Source organism: Crotalus tigris, unplaced genomic scaffold, assembly GCF_016545835.1.
Source record: "Crotalus tigris isolate CLP2741 ecotype Arizona unplaced genomic scaffold, ASM1654583v1 scf7180000018879.704157, whole genome shotgun sequence".
Taxonomy (NCBI): domain Eukaryota; kingdom Metazoa; phylum Chordata; class Lepidosauria; order Squamata; family Viperidae; genus Crotalus; species Crotalus tigris.
Genome location: NW_024097253.1, coordinates 241320 through 265109, shown reverse-complemented (window position 1 = coordinate 265109; position 23790 = coordinate 241320). Strand labels below are relative to the sequence as shown.

Sequence of the window (23790 nt, the reverse complement as noted above, 5' to 3'; positions counted from 1 at the left end):
CACAGCTGGTCAACAAATTGGTAGATTTTATTTAAAGACCCTTCAAATATATCTCTAATAATTTGCTCCTCCATCTTGACTCCCTTTTTGAAAAGGATTAGAAAATTTTAGCCACCCACAGCAAAGAAGACCAAGCTACAAGTTACTACGATAATAAACTAAGATCACACCTTTCAAACTTTGTTTCTTTATGTTTCTCTGTCAGCTTTTTTGGGGGGGAGGGCTCTTCCTTATTTTGGCTTGCCTTAGCAGCTTTCTTCCTTGTTGTTATTTAACACTAAAGAAATCCCTAAAATGGCACAGGTCTTTCAAAAAGGCATCGCAGTCTGTGACTAAAGAGAGCCTCTTTTATTTTGACTTAAAAAATATTAATAGTCCTTGAAGGTGATTAAGAAATGAAAAGCACAACTTACTGTTAGTTTGAAAGGTAAATTTCAAAATGGCGGCTTCAACCATGAACAGGCTACAGCACCTCCTGAGCATGTATTCAGTCGACCATATTCACGGAAATGCCAAAGTCCAGTTGCCTTTTGAAAAAGTACCTTTGGGATTTAAATTCTGAGGCAGTGGGGTATATCCAAATATAGGGTTCTTCAACATGGCTAATTTGATATACTATGTATTAGTCAATGACCTAGTATAAAAATACTTTAATAAAATTTACTGGCTCCACTGCCAGCTCCTCTTCTATCTTCTTTCACGGGGAAGTTTATTTGTTGTAGCTTCATAGTACTGTGGTGTACAGGGATTCTTAAGGCAGAGGATGGTGATTTCCCCAACTGTTTCTCTAGCTTCTCCGCATGTCACCAGCTATGGAAAAACATTTACCAGTCAGTCTGGGGCTAGGGAGGAGGGAGTTTTGTCAAATATTTACAAACCAATATGAGTTTTGCTTTCTCTTTTTAAACAAACTTTGATTTTATTTATCACTTGCAAGACTGATTTATTTCCGAAGTCTGACATCTTTGGCCATACAAGTGTACATTACATAGGTCCAGGAGTTTGTGTTATCATTTTAATCTTTTTTTCCCAAAAGGGCAGTACCAGATGTGGGAACTCTGTCTGACAAATTGTTTTAATCTCAGAAGCAGGACTTTAGAAATAACACCATACAATTTTTCCCACATTTTATTCCATGTTCTTATTATAGATGTTGCAGTAGTGGATATGAGTGATTTTTCCAGACAACCCTCCCTCTTCTACCACCTTGGGGTACGTGAAAGCTTTGACATGGCCAATAATGTTATACTTTACCATGATACGGATGCTGATACTGCTCAGTCACTGAAGGTATGCTTTTATTCTGTTATTACATTAGAAAGATTTTAAAAAATGGTGCTATAATCAATTGCAATAAATGTAGCTGTGACTTTTTAAAAATATATTTTAAAAAAATTAAAATTTATATTAAAACAAAACATTAGGTACATATAGTTAGCGTTATTGAATTTTGTATACTTGGATAATTCAATACATATCAGTAATAAATTATAAACAGTAAAACAATACATTAAATTAATATTAAAAATTAGAACTAAATTATAATTCAAGATTATTTTATATGGCAAAAAAGCCCAAATCTCAGACATGGCCAAAACTGTATATAACATTACAGTGTAAGAATGATCTCCAATTGGAATTAAATTATATATGCATCAGACTTACTTTTTATATAGAAAGTTAGTCTTTACATGAAAACATACTTGAACAATGTAATTAGCTTTTCTCCCAAAGAAAGTATAAAGAATATCCTCCAATAAAAATCCCTGCATTTGTTAGTTTATGTAGTGCTAATTCAGTGAATTTGGAGGAGGTTTGGTGAAATTTGAAAGGAATATCTCTGGTTAAAATGAAATTGCATTTGTTGTATGCTGCCCAGCATCACTTCCTGTGAGTGGATGGCCATATAAATTTGATTAATTAATAAATAAATTACAACCTTCAAAATCTGTTTCTTTCTATTATGTCCCTTTTCAATCTTTTGGGACTTTACAGTAATACCACCATATATGGCTAAAGCATTTTATATGCCTCCTTGTGAGATATTACAAAATTTACTTTAAAAATGACATGCAATTATGAATAAAAACTTTCCAGATTAGATGAAAAGATACAGGAGATGATAGATAAGTATAATTTATATGTCATAATCAGATTAACAAAAAAAATATCCAAACCCCTGGTAATATTAACTTCTGTTTTTTTTTAAAAAAAATCCCATTTCTGAGTTATTGTATTGCTGCTTTATTTCTGTACTCAAATGAAAGCCTGGAGCTGAAGAGCGGTTGGGTGTTTTGTAAGCAGATACTGCATGAAGCAAAAGATTATTAGCTTAATTTAAGAATTAAACTTAGTGTGCCTTTAAGCCAAATGGCTGTGCTGAGTTCTTACCTCATTTAAAAGCCAGCAATACTTTTATCAAATAGTAAAAGTCACATATTTAAAGCTTTTCAGTCTTCAAACCAATAGCATCATTGTTTTTTAAAGGCAGTACTTATTATATTTATTTAAGATTGCCTGTTTTGTTTTTCAGGACATGGTATCTCAGAAAAACACAGTAAGTATACAAGCACCTATTTTAATAATAATAATAACAACAACAACAACTTTATTGTCACTTTGAATGTACACCAATTGGCATACATCAAAATGAAATTTCATTGCATACAGCTCTCAAAGGGTCACCACCTCCAATATACACTCCTTGTTCATGGCCAGCTCACATTACAGATCTTCCATTTTAGTCGCTAGGGAGCGAACAATGGCAAACAGGACAACCTCACCTCCTTTCCTTTTTCTGATCTTGTCTCTTCTACCTTTTCCTTAGATGGGCCCCGCTCCTTTTCACCCCTGGAGAACGCTGCCAACTCCTTCAAAAGCCTCTCTCCCATCCTCTGGGCCTGCCGACAGTCTCATCCAGTTCCTTTGTTCCCTAAGCCCTGGGACCTCTCCTCCTTTGCCTCCTTTGGAAACAGCCCTTATTAGCAATAGAATCCGTTGCTGGGCCAGCAATCAGATCTTGCTGCTGGCAGAACAATTTCAAACAGCGCCAACGACTTTTAACGGTCTCACCAACAGTTCCGAAACAGCTAGAAACTCGCCATGTCAGCAAAGATTGTCAGTCGTATGTCATATGTTACCTTAGTTCCACCACATTGCTCCAACACATTAAAATCTTCCTGATCATGTGGCCCATATCCCTTAATATCCCTCCCAAAACTTTTCACCTTTGAGAGCCAATGCAGCCGCAGCCGATCTAGGCGCCGCCATCTTAGAACATTTTTTAATGTACATTGGGAATACTAAAAAACAGCCAATTTGAGAGAACTCTCAGCATGAGAACTGTAAATTTAAATATGTGCTGAAGAATGTTTTGCACTGTTTTTTTCTGTCCTGTTGTTTTTTTTAATAAATTAAGAGTAACGTTTAATTTTGAAGTATCATTTCACAACACTCAATTCTTCCTGTATTCAAATTTCACTTGTTACTCCAGTGAAAAGATTGTTCCATAGTTCATTATGACAAGGTGTGTGAAGAACCAGTCTAAGTGATACATTTGTATTGTATTTTGCTGGAAAAATCTATATATATATAAAAGATTTATGTCTTCCCTTGTTTATATATGTAATATTTAATTTATTGGTGAAGTGTTGAATGATTTCCAGCCATTCCACAATTTGTACATACTGATTTCATTTCAAAACGACAGAATTGCTCCTTTTATTTAGTTGACAATGTATCATCAAAGTAAAGCAGATCTATAGAATTATTTATTCCACTTCCACAGATTCCAGTGGGAAGGGAGAAAGAGGCTAAATGTTGAAAATAACTGATGCAGAGTAAAGAGGATCATTTCCATTTTCGTTTTCCTATTCAGCAGCACCTATAGGTTTGATCAAACACTTTGATTTGAAATTGAAAGAAAAATGGGAAGTCAGGCAGTGTCAAATACTTGTTTTTGCTCTTTAAATTTTGTTAAATTTTGTTAAGAATGGACTGTTATACATACATATATGTATGTACGTACATACATATGTGCATACTGCATGTTATGTATAATTCATATTATACATATGAATTAAATTAAATGGTTTACATTTTTTTAAAAAAAATCATACAAAAGTGCATTAAAATATATGCATTTTTGTAAAAAGCAGATAAAACTATACTTACTGTGATTAAATGATTAAAAAAATAACTAAACCAGTGTGACTTGCTAGACAATTACTGTGAGGAATAAAAATTCAACTCCAAGGGTGTTGGAAAACAAAACAAGTTTTATTAAAGCTTTTGCAAAAGCGGTGGAACTCTTGGTAATAGCAAATCCCAGAGTCCACACTTGAATCAATTTTTGCATAGGTTTTTATACTGTCCCATGCATCACGCTACATCCTTCCAAAGTGAGCCCAGTTGATAGGCCTACCCTGGTCACATGCTATCCGATCGCCTAGCAATCATTACAATTACCAGACCCTCCAATTATTAGATCAAATGCTCCTTTTGTTCCTGTTTTATCTTCACTCCCTTTTCTATGATTTGTAATATCCTGCTAACTAGGGGTATAGCCTTATCTACAAGGTGAACTGTTACCCAAACTGAATAATTGCAATTATAAAAGATTTATGTCTTCCCTTGTTTATCTATAAGAATGCCTGCTTTGCATCTAGAAGCTATGTGTATAATAGAGTTCATGCTTTGGTTAAACATGGCTGCACTTTGGTTCATAGTTATACTTTAAAATACTAACTCTAAGCAGTTTTTATAAAGAATAAGCCTTATATAAATTGAATAATATGTTATTCATAAGCTATATGCTATTCTACAATGGTGTGCACTATTCTAAAAGTATCCTTTAAGTCAGTATATATAATTCCTCTCTATTCCTTCACTTATTATATCTCCTTTTCTAAAAGTATCTTAGCTAAGTGCCTCTATATGCCTATTCCTTTAAGAGAAATGGAAAATTACAACATGTACATTTCTTTTCTTTTTTTTTTATTGAAAATTTTTAAAATTTTACAAAACAAATCCCCTCCCCAACCCCCTCCACCCTCCCATACCCTCCCCCAACTCCCCAAACCTCCCTAACCCTACCCTTGACCTCCCAGAGTTGATTACAGGCTTATCCAAAATATTTCAAAAAAAAAGGGAAAAAGAAAAAAAAACCTTAAAGCATATATAAATCCTAAACAAATCTAAATACCTTGAGTTAAATAAATTATCTCTAAAAGATAATAATAATTAAAATCATTAAACACATTATAATATACTCTAAACATCTTCTAATCATGCTTATAATATTATCCATCATTCTATATAAGTTCCTTCCAGAACACAATTTTAAACACAACTTTCTTTGAACATCTATACCTACAATATAAAATCTAATATGAATCATTAGCAAATCTAAATACATTTAATTAAACAAATTATACTCTCTCCAAAACTTTGAACATTACTTAAAACTTAAAACGTTGGAATAAACAAATTATACTCCCTCCAAAACACAAATTTAAACATTACTTAAAACTTAAAATATTAAGAACCCCTTATACACATTTAATCAAAGTTCATCTTGAAAATAGTAATAATACTGATATTATTATCATTTTTGTAAACTCCCTCCAAAACACAAATTTAAACATTAATTAAAACTTTAAAAATCCCTTATACACATTTAAATCTTTAACAATAACAAATTCCATCCACAATAATCACATTAAACATTTAAATCTTCACCAATAACAAATTCCATCCACAAAAAACACAATCTTTATCAGTCTCAGTTGTCCATTTTCACTCTCCATTCGTTATCATATTATTATCAGTCTCAATTATCCATTTTCATTCTCAGTCTCCGTCTTTAAGCTTATCAAGCTCAAAAGATATGCTTTAAGCTCAGCCTTTAAAGATTGCTCCAAAGTTGCTGAATCTCCCAACGACTCAGAAGCCAATACACATGGGGATTCCTTAAACTCCTCATTCTGTTGGTCTTTTTCTTTATATGTTGCGTAAGTTATCCTCTGCCCCTTCCTCTCAGCTTGTTGAGACCCCTCAAGCTGAGATTTCCCATTTTCCACTTCAGACAACAATTCCACCTTTAAAGATTGCTCCAAAGGCTTTATAAATCTTGCTTCTCCCGCAGGTTCAAGAACCACTAGATGTGAGGCTTCCTTAATCTTCTTCTGTTGTTGCTTTTCTTTGCAGTTATGTGCTACACAAGTTATCTTTTGCTCCTCAATCTGGACGTGTTGAGACCTCTCAAACAAATGTTCCCCAATTTTAGGGTCTTCAAACTGTAATTCTACATTCCTTTCTTCCAAGGTTTTAAACTTAATAGATGGCGATGAACATACCCCCAGAACCGAAGTATAAAAATCTTTTGCTTGGGAAACTGTATTAAGTCTATAACATATCCCCAGGTAGTTCACCACCATTCCAATAGGAACATCCCATCTGAATGAAATTCGTCTCTTTTTAAGTTCGTCTGCTAGAAAAGCAAACTCCTTTCTTCTTCTTAAAATTTTAAATGGGATCTCCTTTAAGATTATAACATCTTGTAAAGCAATTTGAAATCTCTTCTTATAAAAAGCTTGTATAATTTCATTGCGTAGAGATCTTTTCCCAAAGTAGATTACCACATCTCTTGGCAAATTCTTTTGCACTGCCACCACAGAGTTAACTCTAAATAATTTTTCAATTTCACTAAATATTTCCTTTTTTTCTTTATTCAAAATCAGAGCAAAGTCCTTTGCAACCATCTCTTTCAGATCTCCTTGCAAGGACTCTCCCAAGCCTCTGATTCTTAAGGCATGTTCCATTTATCCATATTGAAGCATAAGAATCTCATTTTCCATTTCTTTTTCCATACTTTCAATTTTTCCCTCCATTAGTTCCACTTTTCCAGCTACTTCTTCCACACGGGAGTTCAACTTTTCAAAAACAGAAGCAACTCCTTTTAAAGCCACAACTATATCTTGCCTCAAGATCTTATTATTTTCCTCTAAAATCTTTTTCATTTCTACCCTAATTTGAGTTGTAACATTTCCCATCATATCTTGCAAATCCTTCACAATTGTTGGCTGGGCCACAGAAGAGGGTGCAACTATTGATTTAGGAGCTATAGAGGTTCCTGGGCGCTTTGGAGCCATCTTAAAAAAAACCTTACTCCTTCTTAAAAGTTACAAAAATTCCTTCAAAAAAAAAATCAAAACTCCCTCAAAAGAAAAATCATTATGATAAAAAAAGAAAAAAGGGAGTTAAAAAAAAGGGAGTTAAAATATCCATTCCAATCATTAAAAAGAAAAGGAAAGAAAAGGGGGAGAAGAAACATCAAAAAGCCTGCCTTTTAGAAGTCTTAAACACCAAAAAGCCAGACTGTTAAAAATACAAAAAACAAAACTAAAAAGTTAAATAACAAAAATAATAATGCTACTAAAATCCATCCAGTCATTAAAAAGGCAAAAAAAGAAGAAACCGATCGCCGTTCTAACTTCCCAAAAAAACAAAAACAAAAAAAAAACGCCGGAAAGTCTGCCGATCGCCATTTTACTTTCCCTTTCAGCACAAAGTAAAAAGTAAAAGGAGAGAATATAAACATGAAAATAAATCTTTAAACTTAAAATGCATATAAAGTCAAAGAAAGCAAAGAAGATAAATCCTCTAATTAACTCTGTCCGCTTCTAAAAAAACTCACCAGATCACTTTAAGCGCGGAGGTGTTTGCAACGGCTTGTTTTGTCCCTAGGGACAAAAGCAGCTGGGAAGCGGAGACAGTCTGAACTCCGTGGGAGCACTCTGTCACCCCCCCCCCAAAAAAAAGAATGGGGGTGCATAAGAGGCTCTACCACTATTCAGACAACCCTCTACCCCCCCCTTTGCCCGGGAGGGGGATTTTGAACTGCTGAACAGCTGATGTCTGCTGTTCATAGCGGTTCATTACACTTACCCAGGAGGACGGCTACAAAGTAGCCGCCATCGCCGTGCAGATCCACCGGAAGTGCAACATGTACATTTCTTGTGTACCTCACACTACTATTATAAATAGTTTATGATAGATGAGTATGAGTATAAAAATCTGGACACAAAGACTATCACATTACGAACCATATTGCATTTGGAAATTGCTTTCCTTTAAAAATGTTGACAACAGTTTTGTTTTATAAAATTTATTATTTCACCTAAAGACAAAATTATGTGTAAAATCATTTTGTGCCTCAGATGGCAGAAATATTTTCACATTAGCTACTTAATCAATAGAGTATTGATGATATTTATTTAGTTTGTCCAAGAGCGTAAGTATATCAGCATTTTGTGCTAAATGTCTCACTTTGCAGGATCCACATTCAAAATGTAGGTGGGCAGGACAGACAAATAGCTGAGACTAGGGTACAAGCTAAATTTCATTTCAGTTAATTGATATTAAATTTGGTACTGGGCATTTAATTACCAATATGTTTAATATTTTTCCACTTTATTATATTGACTGTTATAGGTCTGTGGCAAAATTTGGAGGGGTTACTTATAGGTGGGATAACATACTGAGTTGGTAGGACCTAAGGTTGTATTCTTACCATGCAGCCATGTTCTTTAAATTAAATTTGTATTTATTTCATTTAGTTGTGGAAAATTCAACAAAAATTATAGGAATTAAAAGCATGGCTGATTCAAGGATTTGATGATCTGGTAAAAGTCCATAATTATTCCTATAAACTAGATTTCCCATAGTCTTTTCCTCAAGTTTGGCCTTAGAGGTTTTCAGCATGGCAATATCACAAACCCAGAAACCTCTACATAGATTCTTATTCTAGATGCCCTTTTTCCTCTAGGTGGTTATTCTAAATTTAAATAATATGTAGGATTGGTTGCTGGGAAGAAGGCAATGATTGATGGCTTGATAAATGTAAAAAAAACATATATAAATCTTCTAGTATAATACAATATATTGGTGGAGTCACCACAATATTACAGTAAAAGCAATACTAATCTGGCTGGAAAGAGCTCTCTTCAGCTCTCTTCCCAGAGAATTCAAATAATTTCCTTTTCCAGGGAAGTAAAGTTTAGTGTTTTTTCCTTAAGGATTCTCAGGACAGCATTTATTAGTAAATGGCATGGTCAGTGTCAAATAATTCTTGCTGAGATGGCATCTGACTGGGTTAAATTGGCAGATATACGCAGTTGTCATGTAGTAAAAATGATTGTAATTCAGTAGTGAATCAAAGGAAAAATGGAGAATTGTACATTCAGTTAAAGGAAAGTGCTAAAATTTCCATGATAAGATGCTGGCTTTGGAGAAAGTAATACTGATTTTCATAATCTAATGAGGGATGACTTTTTTATTATATGGTAGTCTTCTGGAGTGAGTGTCCATGCTTGCTCTTAGTTTGTTTTATATTTAAAAAGTTTTAAAATACAAAAAAGATTTATGGGCTGCAGGAAATATATTTTCTTTATATGTTTATTATTTAAAATAATAACTTGACATTTCCTCCCCTTTAAAGAATGTTGAAATTAGAAGATTAATTTTTAGGGAGGAAAGAATGGGAATATTGAGCTGAGAACACAAATTATATAAACTGTTAAATTAATGTTTCTATTGGGATATGGCCTTTGAACTTCAGTTAAACTAAATTGGAAAAACCTGTAGTTTCACATATGTTTTGAATGAACACATTACTATGAAATTAAACTTTATTTTACTTAAAATTCAAGGTTCGTTACTACTGTTTTTTAAAAGACTAATTTAATGTTAAAGTGAGATGTTCTTTATTCCTATAAAATAAACAATTAAAATGAAAGGTTACTAATTTACAGTTCTAAAGTAAGTTTGACTTATCAGCAACCTCTTATGTCCTGGAATTTATTTTTCCAAACCAGAACTGGCCTTGCAATTTAAATGAAGGGTTGCAATATTCTGTGCCCATTTTTGAAGTTTAAAGATACTTGAAGTCTAACTGCCATTTTCTATCAGAAATTGGTGTATGCATGTTCCAAATGATTTCTTATAAAATTATTAAAATTCTCAGCCTAAAGAATTATCCCAGCATGATCCAAAGGTGCTTTTCAAAAGGCAACTGGACTTTCTTGGATTTTTTTCCTTGAAAATGTTTCACTTCTCATCTCAGAAGATTCTTCAGTTCAGGAATGAACTGATAGATAGAAGAAACTGATAGAAACAAGAAAGTGCAGTTATCTTTTGAAAAGTACCCTTGGGTAATTATTACCTAATTCATATTCTTGCTTCCTATGGAATGTTTGTAATTATACATTCCATTAATCTTTGTATTGTACATGTACATGGCTAGCATACTGATAAATAAACAGCAAATTATTGATGTTTATGTACTTTGCTGTTTTCGCTGGAAATGTAAACAAAGGCCAGGTACTTACTACCATATCTGTGGGTATGCCCAAAAGCAAAAAGTTCTGGCTTAAGATACATACATGGCTGGAAAAGATGACTAAAATACAGATAGAACTTAAACCAGAACTGTTTTTTTAGGAATATTAGGAGCTAAGTACGAGAAGGAGAAGGAATATTTAATATTGCATGTGTTGATAGCAGTGAGAATAGTATTTGCCCAATACTGGAAAAATGAAAACTTACCAACTGAGGAGATCTTAATTAAGAAAATTTTAGAATGTACAGAAATGGATAGATTAACCTTAGAAATTAAAGAGAAAGAAGATTCGGTTTATTTTAAAACATGGGATAAATTTTATAAATGGTTAGGAAAACGAACTAGTGAGAAATGAATGTGATATGTTACTTTGAATACATATTAGTAGGAAGAATTATATGTATTGACCAATTGATACTGTTTATGATTATTGTTTATCATATTCACCACAGCTATTTACTATTATATTAATTAGTACTAACTGAACATATGTACCCGGACAATAGTCTGTTTGCTAAAGCTTGAAAATGTTACTGGGGGACAATCCCAATGTTGTTCCCAATCCTGTCCCAACCCCAATCCCAACCCTAACTCCACCCCGAACCTTAAACCCTATCCCGGTCCTATCCCTTCCCCAACCTTATAAAAACTCAATAAAAACCTTTATTAAAAAAATACTTTCCTGTTTTCCTTTTTGTCTTAACAATTCTTTTCTTTTCCATGTGTCTTCTTTTTAAAATGTGAATCTTTGTCTTCCTCCATTACAATTTGGAATAGGCTACCAGCCATAAATCTTTTCTTCAAGTACAGCTGCCTCCAGAATACCATAGTGGTAGTATGATGGGCAAAGTACGTATCACTCTTTTATTCGGCTTTACCTTTTATAAATGTTGCTATACATGTGCTTCTCTGTCCTGGTTTTGAAGTAAACATTTCTTGAACATTTTAAAGATTGCTTTGTTTTAACTCTCTGTACTCTTGGAATAGCTAGCATTATTTATCAGAGTCTTTGCCAGCAGTGCTCTTAGGGTAACAGTCTTGGGAACCAATAATCTGTTTCTGTAATTGCAGATGCTGTGAGACATAGAAAGAGTCCATAGTGCCAGCATTCCCAAATTAGTATTATTCCAAAATCACAACTAATATGAAAAAGAACCTGTTTTAACCATACATCAGTTATGTCTTCCAGTACTCTTAGATTAAACCAAAATATTTTTATTTAGAATGGAAATTCTTCTCCTTGGTCCTTAATGTTACTAGTAAATTGAAGAATTGAACATGATCTCACAACCAATCTGATAAGCAGTGCTAGTAATTTTACCAAATGATATGTATCCATTCTTTAAAGTTAACATCTACCTTGTCTGGTGTGTGGGATACAATTGTTTTCTGTTTGCAATGCAGACATACTGGAAAAAGTATGTTTATAAAAAAACATATCGGAAAAAAATGTTTATAAAAAAGATTCTATAGAATTCCTTTAATTTATTTAGGACAAAGATTTTAAACTTGTTTCAACCTGCCCATCTACAGTTACAGCAGCTCTTTGCCCTAAATTGTCATCTGCTTAAGTAAAAATCCAAAGTCAGATATAGAATATTTTCATCTGGGGTACACATTTATGGAAGTTTGTTTCTAATAGGTCTTTTGTGGCACTTTCTTGGCACCTGTCCTTTTAACACTTCTTAAATTCTTTCTTAGGCATATGCAATGTTAAGTATAGAACACATTTTGTAGGCTTCATAGTTAAACAGGAAAAAAACCTCATTGTTTTGTTGATTTGAGGTATTTCTGTATGTACAGCGTAAATAGAGAGAAAGCTTATTTAACAGAATAAACTAAGATGTATTGGCTCCATCTTCCCCAACATGATCTCCAGTAAATTTGTTTACAATATATTCAAATTATCTGGAGATATGGGAGTGTAGCCAAAACATATCGCGAGACATCAACATTGGGAAAGGCAGAAAGAATTAATATTATTTCCTTACAATCACATAATGATTAAAATGTCTGATGACAGGCACACACCCCAATTTAATATTCAGTGACCATCCAGAGCTCTTTTTTAAAAAACATGTTTTATTAATTTTTCAGTTTTTACATCCAAGTGATTAGGAAGCAGGGTAATCAAAAATCCAATAACAGAATCATTTATATATATCTCAGGTTACCTCATTAAAAATTCCCTCTCTATTTCCCTTAATTTTTATATCATATTCAAATTAATATATTTCTAGATAGAGCTCAGTGAATCAATACAATTATCAATAAAATTTTACTTGTACATATCCAAATCTTGTTTTTTAAGTTTTACTTAATTCCAATTACCATGTTCCAATTTAGCCATTAATAACCGTAATAATTAAACTTCGGGTAACCCCAATTTCCCTCATTTCATTACCAAATAATTATCATGTCTAGAATACTCATACTATTCCAAAAATTAAATTCTTACTTTATTTCACAAATATATTCTATTTCTCATCCTGATAGCTCCTCGTTTGCTAATAAAATATCTTTCAGTGTCACAAACCCATTTTCATATTACAATTCAAAACTATAATCTAACAATTTTCATTTTCATTATAAATCTAAGTCCTAAACATTAAATAAGTCAATGTCTCTAAAAATCTCCTTAACCTGTTAAGTAAGATTTTAAGCTATTCCATCATCAGTCAAGAAGGGAAGGAGAAGAAGAGAAAGAGAAAAAAGACAAATGAAAAGAGTCCCATTTTTAAACCTAACTCTGGCTTTCTTTTTTTGCCAGGCAGGCTTCTATACCAGTGCCTTTAAATCCTCAAGTAACTCTCCCTTCATTCCTACACATATTGTTTGAATCAAGGGAGAACGGCCAGTTATCAATTTTTCAAAGGAACTGGCCCCTTTGTAGTTATTAAATTGTTGCCCTAATAATTCCAATCTCCATATTTGGTTTAAAATGTTTATTGTTAGTTCAGTCTGGTCTTCTTCCAGTTTTGTCTGACTAGGGTAAAAATTCAGGTCCAGTGTTGTAGTTGTTAATTGATTGCCTAGGTTGTCTAGGTTCTCAGTGTATTGTGTTTGTTGTTTGGTTCCTGGTTGATTTTGGAATTACAGATACTTTAGTTGAAATCAGTATTTGGTTGTCAAAGTTCTCAATAGGTTGTGTATCTAGTTGTGTAGAATCATCTTTAAAATTAATTTGTTCATCTTCTGTTGTTTTTTTTGCTTATAAGTTGATCAGTTGGAGTCTGGAATTCAATTTGTAGTTTTGGGGTAACATCTTTGGCTTTCACTCTGGAGTTCATTAGCTCAGTAGCTTTAAGGATTTTTTCAAGTAGTCAGCTAACTAAGGTATGTAGGAAGCACATCACAATAGTAATGGGGGACTTTAAATACCCTGACATCAACTGGGAGACAAACTCCGCACCAAGTGGAAGATCAAACAGGTTCCTGGCAAACCTAGCAGACAACTTTGTCTCCCAAAAAGTAGAGAATGGAACTAGGGGATTAGCCATTTTGGATATAATTCTCACTAACAGAGATGAAATGATAGATGGTGTTGAAGCCATAGGAACCCTGGGAGGAAGTGATCATGCAATATTAGAATTCAACATTATAGAAGCACAACCAATAGAACACAGTCAAACTAGAGTCTTGGACTTCAAGAGAGCTAATTTCAATAAACTTAGAGAGGGCTTGGGAAGGATTCCATGGATGAGAATCCTCAAGGGGAAAACAACTCAAGAAGCTTGGGAAATTTTGAAAAATGAGATAATAAAAGCACAGTCTGGCACAATACCAACAAAGAGGAAAAATAACAGCTCTCAAAAGAAACCAGCATGGCTGCATAAAGAACTCTCTGACAAACTGAAAGATAAAAAGGACAAGTACAGAAAGTGGAAAGAGGGGAACATAACTAAGTCAGAATATCAGCAAATAGCCCGAGCCTGCAAAGATGAAGTGAAGAAAGCCAAGGCTCAAAATGAACTAAGGCTTGCGACCAAAGTCAAAAATAACAAAAAAAGCTTCTTTCAAAATGTAAAAAACAAGAAAAAAGTGAAGGAAATGATTGGTCCATTAGTGGGTGAAAGTGGCAAGAAGGTGACAAGCAACAGGGAGAAAGCAGAACTATTTAACTCGTTTTTTGCATCTGTCTTTACACAAAGGGAAAAAACAGACCAACCTATCAAAAATAGTGCCATAAAAAACAAAACAGAAACACAAGTTAAGATAGGCAAGAAAATGGTTAGTGAGCACCTGTCCAGCCTAGATGAGTTCAAATTGCCAGGACCAGATGGATTACACCCCAGAGTTCTCAAGGAACTGGCAGATGTGATATCGGAGCCACTGAACTATATTTTTCAAAGATCCTGGAACACAGGGGAACTACCAGAGGACTGGAAAAGAGCTGATGTAGTTCCCATCCTAAAAAAAGGAAAAAAAATGGATCCAGGAAATTACAGACCTATCAGCCTGACCTCAATACCTGGGAAGATCCTGGAAAAGATAATCAAACAACGAATCAATGAACACCTAGAGGCAAACAAAGTCATTACTAAAAGCCAAAATGGGTTTGTCAAAAATAGATCATGCCAGACAAATCTTATTGCATTCTTTGACCAAGTGACAAAATTAGTGGATCAGAGGAATGCTGTGGACATAATTTACTTGGACTTCAGTAAGGCATTTGATAAAGTAGATCACAACCTACTACTTGACAAGATAGAAAAATTTGGGGTAGACAGAACCACCACCAGATGGATCCGTAGCTGGCTGACCGGCCGTACTCAGCGAGTGGTCCTCAAGGGAACTGCATCTATATGGAGGGAAGTGTGTAGTGGGGTGCCCCAGGGCTCTGTTCTGGGCCCAGTACTCTTCAACATCTTCATCAACGATTTGGATGAAGGGATAGATGGGGAACTCATCAAATTTGCAGACGACACCAAGCTGGCAGGAATAGCCAACACTCCAGAAGACAGGCTTCAGATACAGAAGGATCTGGACAGACTTGACCACTGGGCACTAACTAACAAAATGAAATTCAATGGTGAAAAAAGCAAGGTTCTACATTTAGGCAAGAAAAACCAAATGCACACGTACAGCATAGGTGGCACCATGCTCAATAGTAGTAACTGTGAGAGGGACCTCGGAGTCCTAGTAGACAATCACTTAAATATGAGCCAGCAGTGTGCTGCAGCTGCCAAAAAGGCCAACACAGTGCTAGGCTGCATTAACAGAGGGATAGAATCAAGATCATGTGAAGTATTAATACCACTCTTCAATGCCTTGGTAAGGCCACACTTGGAATACTGCATACAGTTTTGGTCACCACGATGTAAAAAAGATGTTGAGACTCTAGAAAGAGTACAGAGAAGAGCAACAAAGATGATTAGGGAACTGGAGGCTAAAACATATAAGGAACGGTTGCTAGAAGTGAGTATGTCTAGTTTAACGAAGAGAAGGACAAGGGGGGACATGATAGCAGTATTCCAATATCTCAGGGGCTGCCATAAAGAAGAGGTAATTAAGCTATTTTCCAAAGCACCTGAAGGCAGGACAAGAAGCAACGGGTGGAAACTCATCAAGGAGAGAAGCACCCTAGAACTAAGGAGAAACTTCCTGACAGTGAGAACAATTAATCAGTGGAACAGCTTGCCTCCAGAAGCAGTAAATGCTCCAACACTGGAAGTTTTTAAGAAGAGACTGGACAGCCATTTGTCCGAAATGGTGTAGGGTTTCCTACCCGAGCAGGGGGTTGGACTAGATGACCTCCAAGGTCCCTTCCAACTTTAACTACTATTACTATTACTATTCCTCCATTTCTATAGTGGTTAGAGATAGTCTTTTAGTGGAGGCTATGCTTAGTAAAAGTTAGCCAGTATCCACCTCCATAGCTTCTAGTTGTTTCCACCACCCAGCTATTTCCAACTCTTATCTTTTTTAGATAATGTCAAGGGCAAATCAAGGGAGTCAACAGGCTTCACAGGCAGAAATATTCAGTTGCTGTACCAGGCTTCACCACAAGATGTCCCCACAGGCTAAGAATTCTTTTTCCAGACACCCATTAAATTTTTATCCAGTTAGAAAAAAGGAAAAAAGGATATTTTTCAAAGTTAATAGGTAGATAAAATGATAGGTCTCTATAATAGGAAATTTTTGGGACCCCAAAGTATCCAAAAAATAAAAATCCACTTACTTAGTTGTTGAGATTAGTTATTCTTTTCTTTTCTTTTCAAAACTTAAATTCTCAAAGTAGGCAAACGCCGCTGTATTAAGACCAGGGGAGAAGTTTCAGGAGGCTTTCACAGGAAGGTAGTTAGGGTAAAAGAGAGGTAAGGAAGCGTCTCACCCAAATCCTCCACGGTGCTTCGTTGTGCTTAGTTGTAATTTTGGCTTTCAGCTGGTATGACTTGGTGATCGGCCATGTCAATGGCTGATCTTTCTTCTTCGGTCCTGAGGAGCTGCCTCAGATCAAACAGAGGGGCTGCCACCCCTCCGCAATCTAGCAAGGGTCCTCTCCAACAGTGGTCGCCCCTCCAGGGCAACTTTCGACCCTTTCCAGGGTCTTCCAAAGAAGGAAAACCGAATGGCAGAGAGAGAGCTCTCCCTGCATGTCTGCTGGCGCAGTGATCTGGAACTGGAAGCCTGAACATCCAGCGCTCTTGAACCAGTCAGTTTTCATGTCTCTGCTGTAGATCTGATAGGATATCTCTCCATGGGGGAATAGCTATAAATGAAGCTAAAGCTGTAGCCAGCTGAAAGGAAGCACTTGTGAAGAAGTCTTAGTTCTAATGCCATGACAATGGGACACTTCCTCTATATAGTGATTTGTGGTTAGCTGTTCACAAATCATTCTAGCCCCACCAGGAGGATTAGAGCCAGCACCTTATATTAATTCACTGCCAGATAACAGCATGTCAATGAAAGAAAAAACAGGATCACAAATCAGCATATCTAGTCCAAGCCCATACAAGGACAAGCTGTTGAGTATAAATAGCCAACAAATCTCATTCCTCCATATCAGAGCACTGATGATGTTATCTAGTCTGGTAATAAAATATCTTCCTAAAGAAAAGGCCAAAGAATAGCAAGAACCCAATAATTCAACCATAAGCTAAATATACAGGTAGTCCTCGAGTTACAAATGTAATGGAGCCTGCCCATTCCACTCGTAACTCGAAAACTCGGAGTGAATGTTGTACCTCAAACGAGATTACTCCTTTGCTCGTTAAGACACACATGGCTCGTTAAGTGCATATGAGGTATCTCAGAGTGGGGAAGGCCATGGAGGGCCTAGTGATGGAACAGGCCCTCGAGGCCTCCCCAGCCCACTAAGATACCTCATGCTTCCCCCTCCCTTCCTGCCGCGCCGGATTCACCTGGAAAAGATCAGTTTCCTCTCTGTCACGGTTCCTGCTGCCGCCTGGATCTGAGGCCAGGGGACAGTTCTGTGTGTCTCCAGAAGCTGGGCTGCCCTGATCCAGCGTCTGGAGGCATGTGGAACTGTCCCCCAGCCTCAGATCCGGGCAGCAGCAGGAACTGCAGCAGAGAGGAGACGGATCTTTTCCAGGTGAGTCCGGCATGGTTATATGGTCTCTTATTTGTTATAAGGTCTTTTATGATAACTGGATGAAAACTGGATGTATTTTGCATAAATTTCAAAGAAGCCTTTAAAATTGTATTTCTGTATCTTTGTTATGCTTTCTTTTTAATATGCAATATTTTAATTCATTGTCTTCTTCAGGCTTCAAGTGGCAACTATCACTTCATTCCATACATTGTATCATCATGTGATGATTGTTTTTGTTGTGAAAGTGATGCCCAGCGGAGAGCATCTGAGTACATCCAACCTAATTGGGACACCATCTTAGGGCCACTCTGTGTGCCACTAATGGACAAATTTATCAGCCTTCTCAAGGATATCCATATCACCTCATGGTAATCTATCACTCTTTAATGGTTTTATTAATCATTTCTTTTTCTATTTTTTTTTCTTTAAAAACAAAGCTCCAGGATGTTTTACAATCACAATATTTCTCTGCCTAATGCATTGATGTGTTTGTAATTTAATCCAAGTTGGATCTTTCTTATGCATCTGTTCTAACAAACTAACCCTAGTAACATGGAACTATTTTTAAAGTTATAATAAGTAAAATAAGAATTGGTGATCTGACCAGTTGTACAAGTATGCATAAATAAAGAAATCTTCAAACTCTATTTTGAAATAAGACATTTAGAATAGAATAGAATAGAATAGAATAGAATAGAATAGAATAGAATAATAACTTTATTGTCACTTTGAATGTACACTAATTGGCATACATTAAAATGAAATTTCATTGCATACAGCTCTCAAAGGGTCACCACCTCCGATATATACTACATAAATATGACAAAAATAAATAAATAAATAAATAAATACAGAATTATGCTTATGCCTACATATATTATACGACATAGAGAAACAACAGTTCAAGTTATGTATACATGTACATGGCGAGAAAAACAAATCTTGTTAATTTACCAGATGGATGACATAGGGAACAAAGCTATTACAGAATCGGGTAGTCCTGCTAGATATACTTCGAAACCTCCTCCCAATTTTGGCAGATAGGAAAGTCTTTGTCTCTGTTTCTGCCATGCTATAGAATATATTCCCTCAATGTATGCCCCATTCTGTCTATGGAGATTCTTTGGGAGTATCTTTGGAAGTCCCATTGTCTCATTTTTTAATAAAACTATAAAGACCTCCTCACCCTGATTAGAATTGTTTCATGATTTTAGTATTTATTTGATTGTTAATTTTGATCTTTATTTTCAATTTGTTATGTTGTTTTGTTTTATTTTTGTTAGTTGCCTTGACTAATCAAGATAGCAAGAAGACAGGGTTGTCACCACCATCATCATCTAACTGAAATATTGTAACTATAGAAATACTTTATGTCTGTGACATTAGATTTTGTTAACCATGTCATATGGTCACCTCATTTGTGTGGGAAGCTGTTTCTATTCATATCAGGTTCAGGTAATGATTGGCTTTGAATTAATGCATGGCGAACCATACAGAAAAGTGGATTTCAATGCTCAGTTTGAATTTTGCACTGGGTTTTTATTATAATTAGATAGAAACATAGGATCTCTCCGTTCATAACATTCCTTATTTCTGTTTAGAAGATACTCACCAACTACTTGTTGAGATGGGCAACCATATAAATTGAATTAAGATATAAACATCCTGTGGAAAAACCAGAGTCTGTTATTTCAGTGTTTTGTATTTTAATATGTCATCTGTTAAATAAATTTGTGTTCTGTTGTGTTTAATTCCTTAGTACATATTATAAGGAAAGTCTGTTAAATGACATCAGAAAAGCTAGAGAGAAATATCAAGGAGAAGAACTTGCAAAAGAACTGGCTAAGATTAAACTTCATATGGATAATACTGAAATCCTGACTTCTGACATTGTGATCAATTTACTCCTATCCTATAGAGATATTCAGGTATGTTACTTTTACCTGAAAATGCAGAATTTACCCATTTATGGTATGGATAATAATAATAATAATAATAATAATAATAATAATAATAATAATAATAATAAAGTTGGAAGGGATCTTGGAGGTCATCTAGTAAAACCGCCTGCTCAGACAGGAAACCCTATACCATTTTGGACAAATGGCTATCCAGTCTCTTCTTAAAAACTTCCAGTGCTGGAGCATTCACCACTTCTGGAGGCAGGTTGTTCCACTGGTTTCTGATCTTAATTTGTCCCCTTTTAGAATATCTATTGTAAGTTCAAAAGTGCTTTTCCTGCAATATTTTGTGTCTTTTTCTATAATATAATATAAGTCAATTCTTAAATTGAATTGAGGGAATGACTCACCTAAACAGTTATTATGCAATCTGAGTGACCTTCAGCATATATATTGTAGATCTACTGCCCTTACAAAGAGATTATCTATAAGACAATTTTTTAAATTTCACTTCTGATTTTCTGCCAGTTACAAATAGATAAATACTTAAGAGAAGATCATCCATCTAGAAGAGTCACACCAGCAACTTGTTACCAAAAGAGTAATGGTCACTTGTCTGAGATGGTATAGGTTCTCCTGCTTGAGTGGGGGGCTGGACTTAGAACAGGACTTTTCAACTTTTTCACTCATTGTACGGCTTTTAGGATACGGCAATATCCGAGTACCACCAGTCGCCTAGCAAGGTGTCAAAAACTTGATGACCCAAAAAAAAAGGAAAAAAGTGATAGCTCAACTTACAACAGCTCACTTAGTGACTGTTCGAAGTTACAACAGCACTGAAAAAAGTGACTTATGACCATTTTTCACACTTATGACCATTTCAGCAGTCCCAGGGTCATGTGACTTATATTCGGATGCTTGGCAACTGATTCATATTTATGATGGCTGCAGTGTCTCAAGGTCATATGATCCCCTTTTGCAACCTTTTGTCAAGCAAAGTCAGTGGGGAAACCAGATTCACTTAATCTTTTATATCAGGGGTGTCAAACTCAATTTCATTGAGGGCTGCATTAGCATTGTGATTAGCGGGGGGGGGTTCCTTCCTTCCTTTTTCCCTCCCACCCTGCCTCCCTCCTTCTCATTCCCATCTTCCTTCCTTCCTTCCTTCCTTCCTTCCTTCCTTCCTTCCTTCCTTCCTTCCTTCCTTCCTTTCTTCCTTCCTTCCCTGATCCTGGTGCTTTTGCTGAGCCCTGACAGCTGATCATTTCTGCAGGACTGTCTAGCTTCAGCAGAAGCACCAGGATCAGCGCTGGGCTCCAGCTGATCGGCACTTTGGGGCTCAGTGAAAACACCAGGATCAATGCTGGGATCCAGCTGATCGGTGCTTCTTTGAAGCTCAGCAGAAGTGCCAATCAGCTATAGCTGCACGCACCAATCCTGGGGCTTCTGCCAAGCCCCCATAGCCCTGCAGAAGTGCATGCTGATCCTGGGGCTCCTGCCCAATTCGCTTGCTCACCCTTCCCCTGAAAACATACCGCTTGCTCACTCACCCTTCTCAAAACACACCGCTCGCTCGCCCTTCTGAAAACATGCTGCTCACTCGCCCTTCCGAAAACATGCCGCTCACTTGCCCTTCTGAAAATAATGCTGTTCACTCGCCCTTTTCCTGAAAACATGCCACTCACTCACTCACCCTTCCTCCAAAAACAGGCTGCTCACTCACTCGCCCTTCCTCCGAAAACAGTCTGCTCCCTCTGTCTCCTCTTTTGCTAAGAAAAACCTCTTCACTTCTTGCTCTTTCTCTCCCTCTCCTGCCAAAACCTGCCCTTTTATACTTTCTCTTCTCTCCACCCTCCTCCTTTTCTCTTCTGGGTGCTCTGGAAGCTCCAATTACTATGTCGCCATATGCGCCGATCCTGGGGCTTCTGCCAAGCTCTGCAGCTCCAGCTGATCTCCAGGTCTGTGCGGCATTGCTTTAGCTGATTTCCTCCCCCGCTACACTTGGCTAGGGGTCGCGTTCCACCTGCCAAGTGCTAAAGTACCACTGGTGGTACACGTACCACTGGTTGAAAAGCCCTGGACTAGAAGACCTCCAAGGTCCCTTGCAGCTCTTATCTATTCAAAAGCAAGGATTTTGTTATACAGTTATATAGTTGTTCCCTGTAAGTAAAGAGCATCTCTGTCAGATTTTCTTCTGTGGTGAATCAATTGTTAGGGACAAGCACTGTAAATTTTTTAGGAGTTGTTGGTCATGGCCACATTTACAAAATAGGAAAAGAAGAAATGTTTGATACATGAATTTTGTTTATAAATATTTTATTATCTTTTGCTACTGTTAGAATTATGATGCTATGGTGAAACTAGTGGAGACACTGGAAGTGCTCCCAACTTGTGATTTGGCTGATCAGCACAATATCAAATTTCACTATGCCTTTGCACTGAATAGGTAAGCTTAATTTTTATGTGTTTTATTCTATTTTTTTATAAATAGATATTTTATGTAATTAGTGAGCTACCATGGATATCTTAAAAATAGATTTACACATTTACATTTTCATGGAGTGAAATTTTAAATTTACTAGACCTCAGTACAATGGACTTGCACATAATAGACCAAGTTTTGCTGCCATTGATACAATTATCCCATTATGCAATTGATGTGACTGTATTTTGTGAAAAGTGATGTTATTTTCAGAAGGATATAATCATTTCACAAGGCAACATCCTCCCAATTAGTTAGTTTTTAATTTTCATATCTATATTATTCAGTTTAACTGGCATTTCTGATGTATTTCCAGCCATTTCTCATAAACTTCCATTAATTCTACTTTGAAAATAGTCCTTGGACATTGTTAGATTGGGGTTCAGTTTAATTTCAACTGTATAGCATAGTTTATTGTAATGAACAAGTTGCTTAGAACTAATAGTAAAATAAATTTGCATAGCTTATACCGTTGAATATGTATCTCAGCTGTGATGCAAATTTCTTTATAAGTTAATATTAACAATTACTATTTAAGGATATTGTTGTAATCATTTCCCATGGTTTCTTGAAAGTCAGATTGTGAAATGTTGTGGTACTTCAAATAATTTAAATATTTCTGTTTTATTTACATATTTGTGGTGTACATCACCCAGAGTCACTTGTTGAGATGGGTGCCTATAGAAATCAATCAATCAAACAAACAATCATTGTATTTATATCCCACCTTTGTATTGCACAATACAGGATGGCACAACTGCCCACAACAACCCAGTTATATGAGATGGACTAAGGGAGCAAGCAATTGGCTCAAAGTTATGAAAGGAAGGAAGGAAGGAAAAAAGAAAGAAAGAGAAAGAAAGAAAGAAAGAAAGAAAGAAAGAAAGAAAGAAAGAAAGAAAGAAAGAAAGAAAGAAAAAGAAAAAGATGCTTTTAATATGCATCAGGAAAGGAATGCTTCCCAGTAAAGTGGGGAAGACTAAAAAATAACATTATGGCTTCTTTTACTCAAGATATTCAGTAATCTGAGGTTTTGTTGGCATAATCTTGTTGCATAAAACACATAGTTACTGAATTTATACAGAGAAATAAGCAGCAGAATGCATAAAGTTGCTAGTCTTGGTTATATATTTTTTTACAGATTCATGAAGAAAATATATTTTGCTTCATTCCCTGGACTTTTCCAGCTTTTTGTTGATTCCAAACTTTAGAGAATATTGTTACTTCTTTTACCTAGCCCTGGTACCCAGGTTCAATCTTTGTTCTAAAAGATACATTTTTGTATCTTGCAGAAAGTAGGGATCCTGACCATGCCTCAGTTTACCATGTTCTTTAACAATTGAGCTAACTTTTGTGCCAGTTGTTTATTACTTTTACAGAATCCCTTAAATCATGAAGTTTGTGTATTGACTTTACTACATATTGAATTATTTATAGATCTGGCAATGTGTAA

The 23790-nt window shown here is 35.7% G+C and overlaps 1 protein-coding gene across 3 annotated transcripts in view; it reads left to right on the top strand.

Moving 5' to 3' along the window:
• Positions 1-23790, top strand: part of MAP3K15 (mitogen-activated protein kinase kinase kinase 15) — an 86759-nt gene that overhangs the window by 15892 nt on the left and 47077 nt on the right. For 2 of the 3 annotated variants that reach the window (XM_039357209.1, XM_039357212.1), the window contains exons 2-7: positions 1151-1290; positions 2534-2557; positions 11177-11248; positions 18129-18322; positions 19714-19882; positions 22195-22301. In XM_039357209.1, coding sequence (XP_039213143.1) covers positions 1151-1290; positions 2534-2557; positions 11177-11248; positions 18129-18322; positions 19714-19882; positions 22195-22301 — 706 coding nt within the window. The remainder of the gene's footprint in view (positions 1-1150; positions 1291-2533; positions 2558-11176; positions 11249-18128; positions 18323-19713; positions 19883-22194; positions 22302-23790) is intronic. The other variant, XM_039357210.1, reaches the window with a different exon arrangement.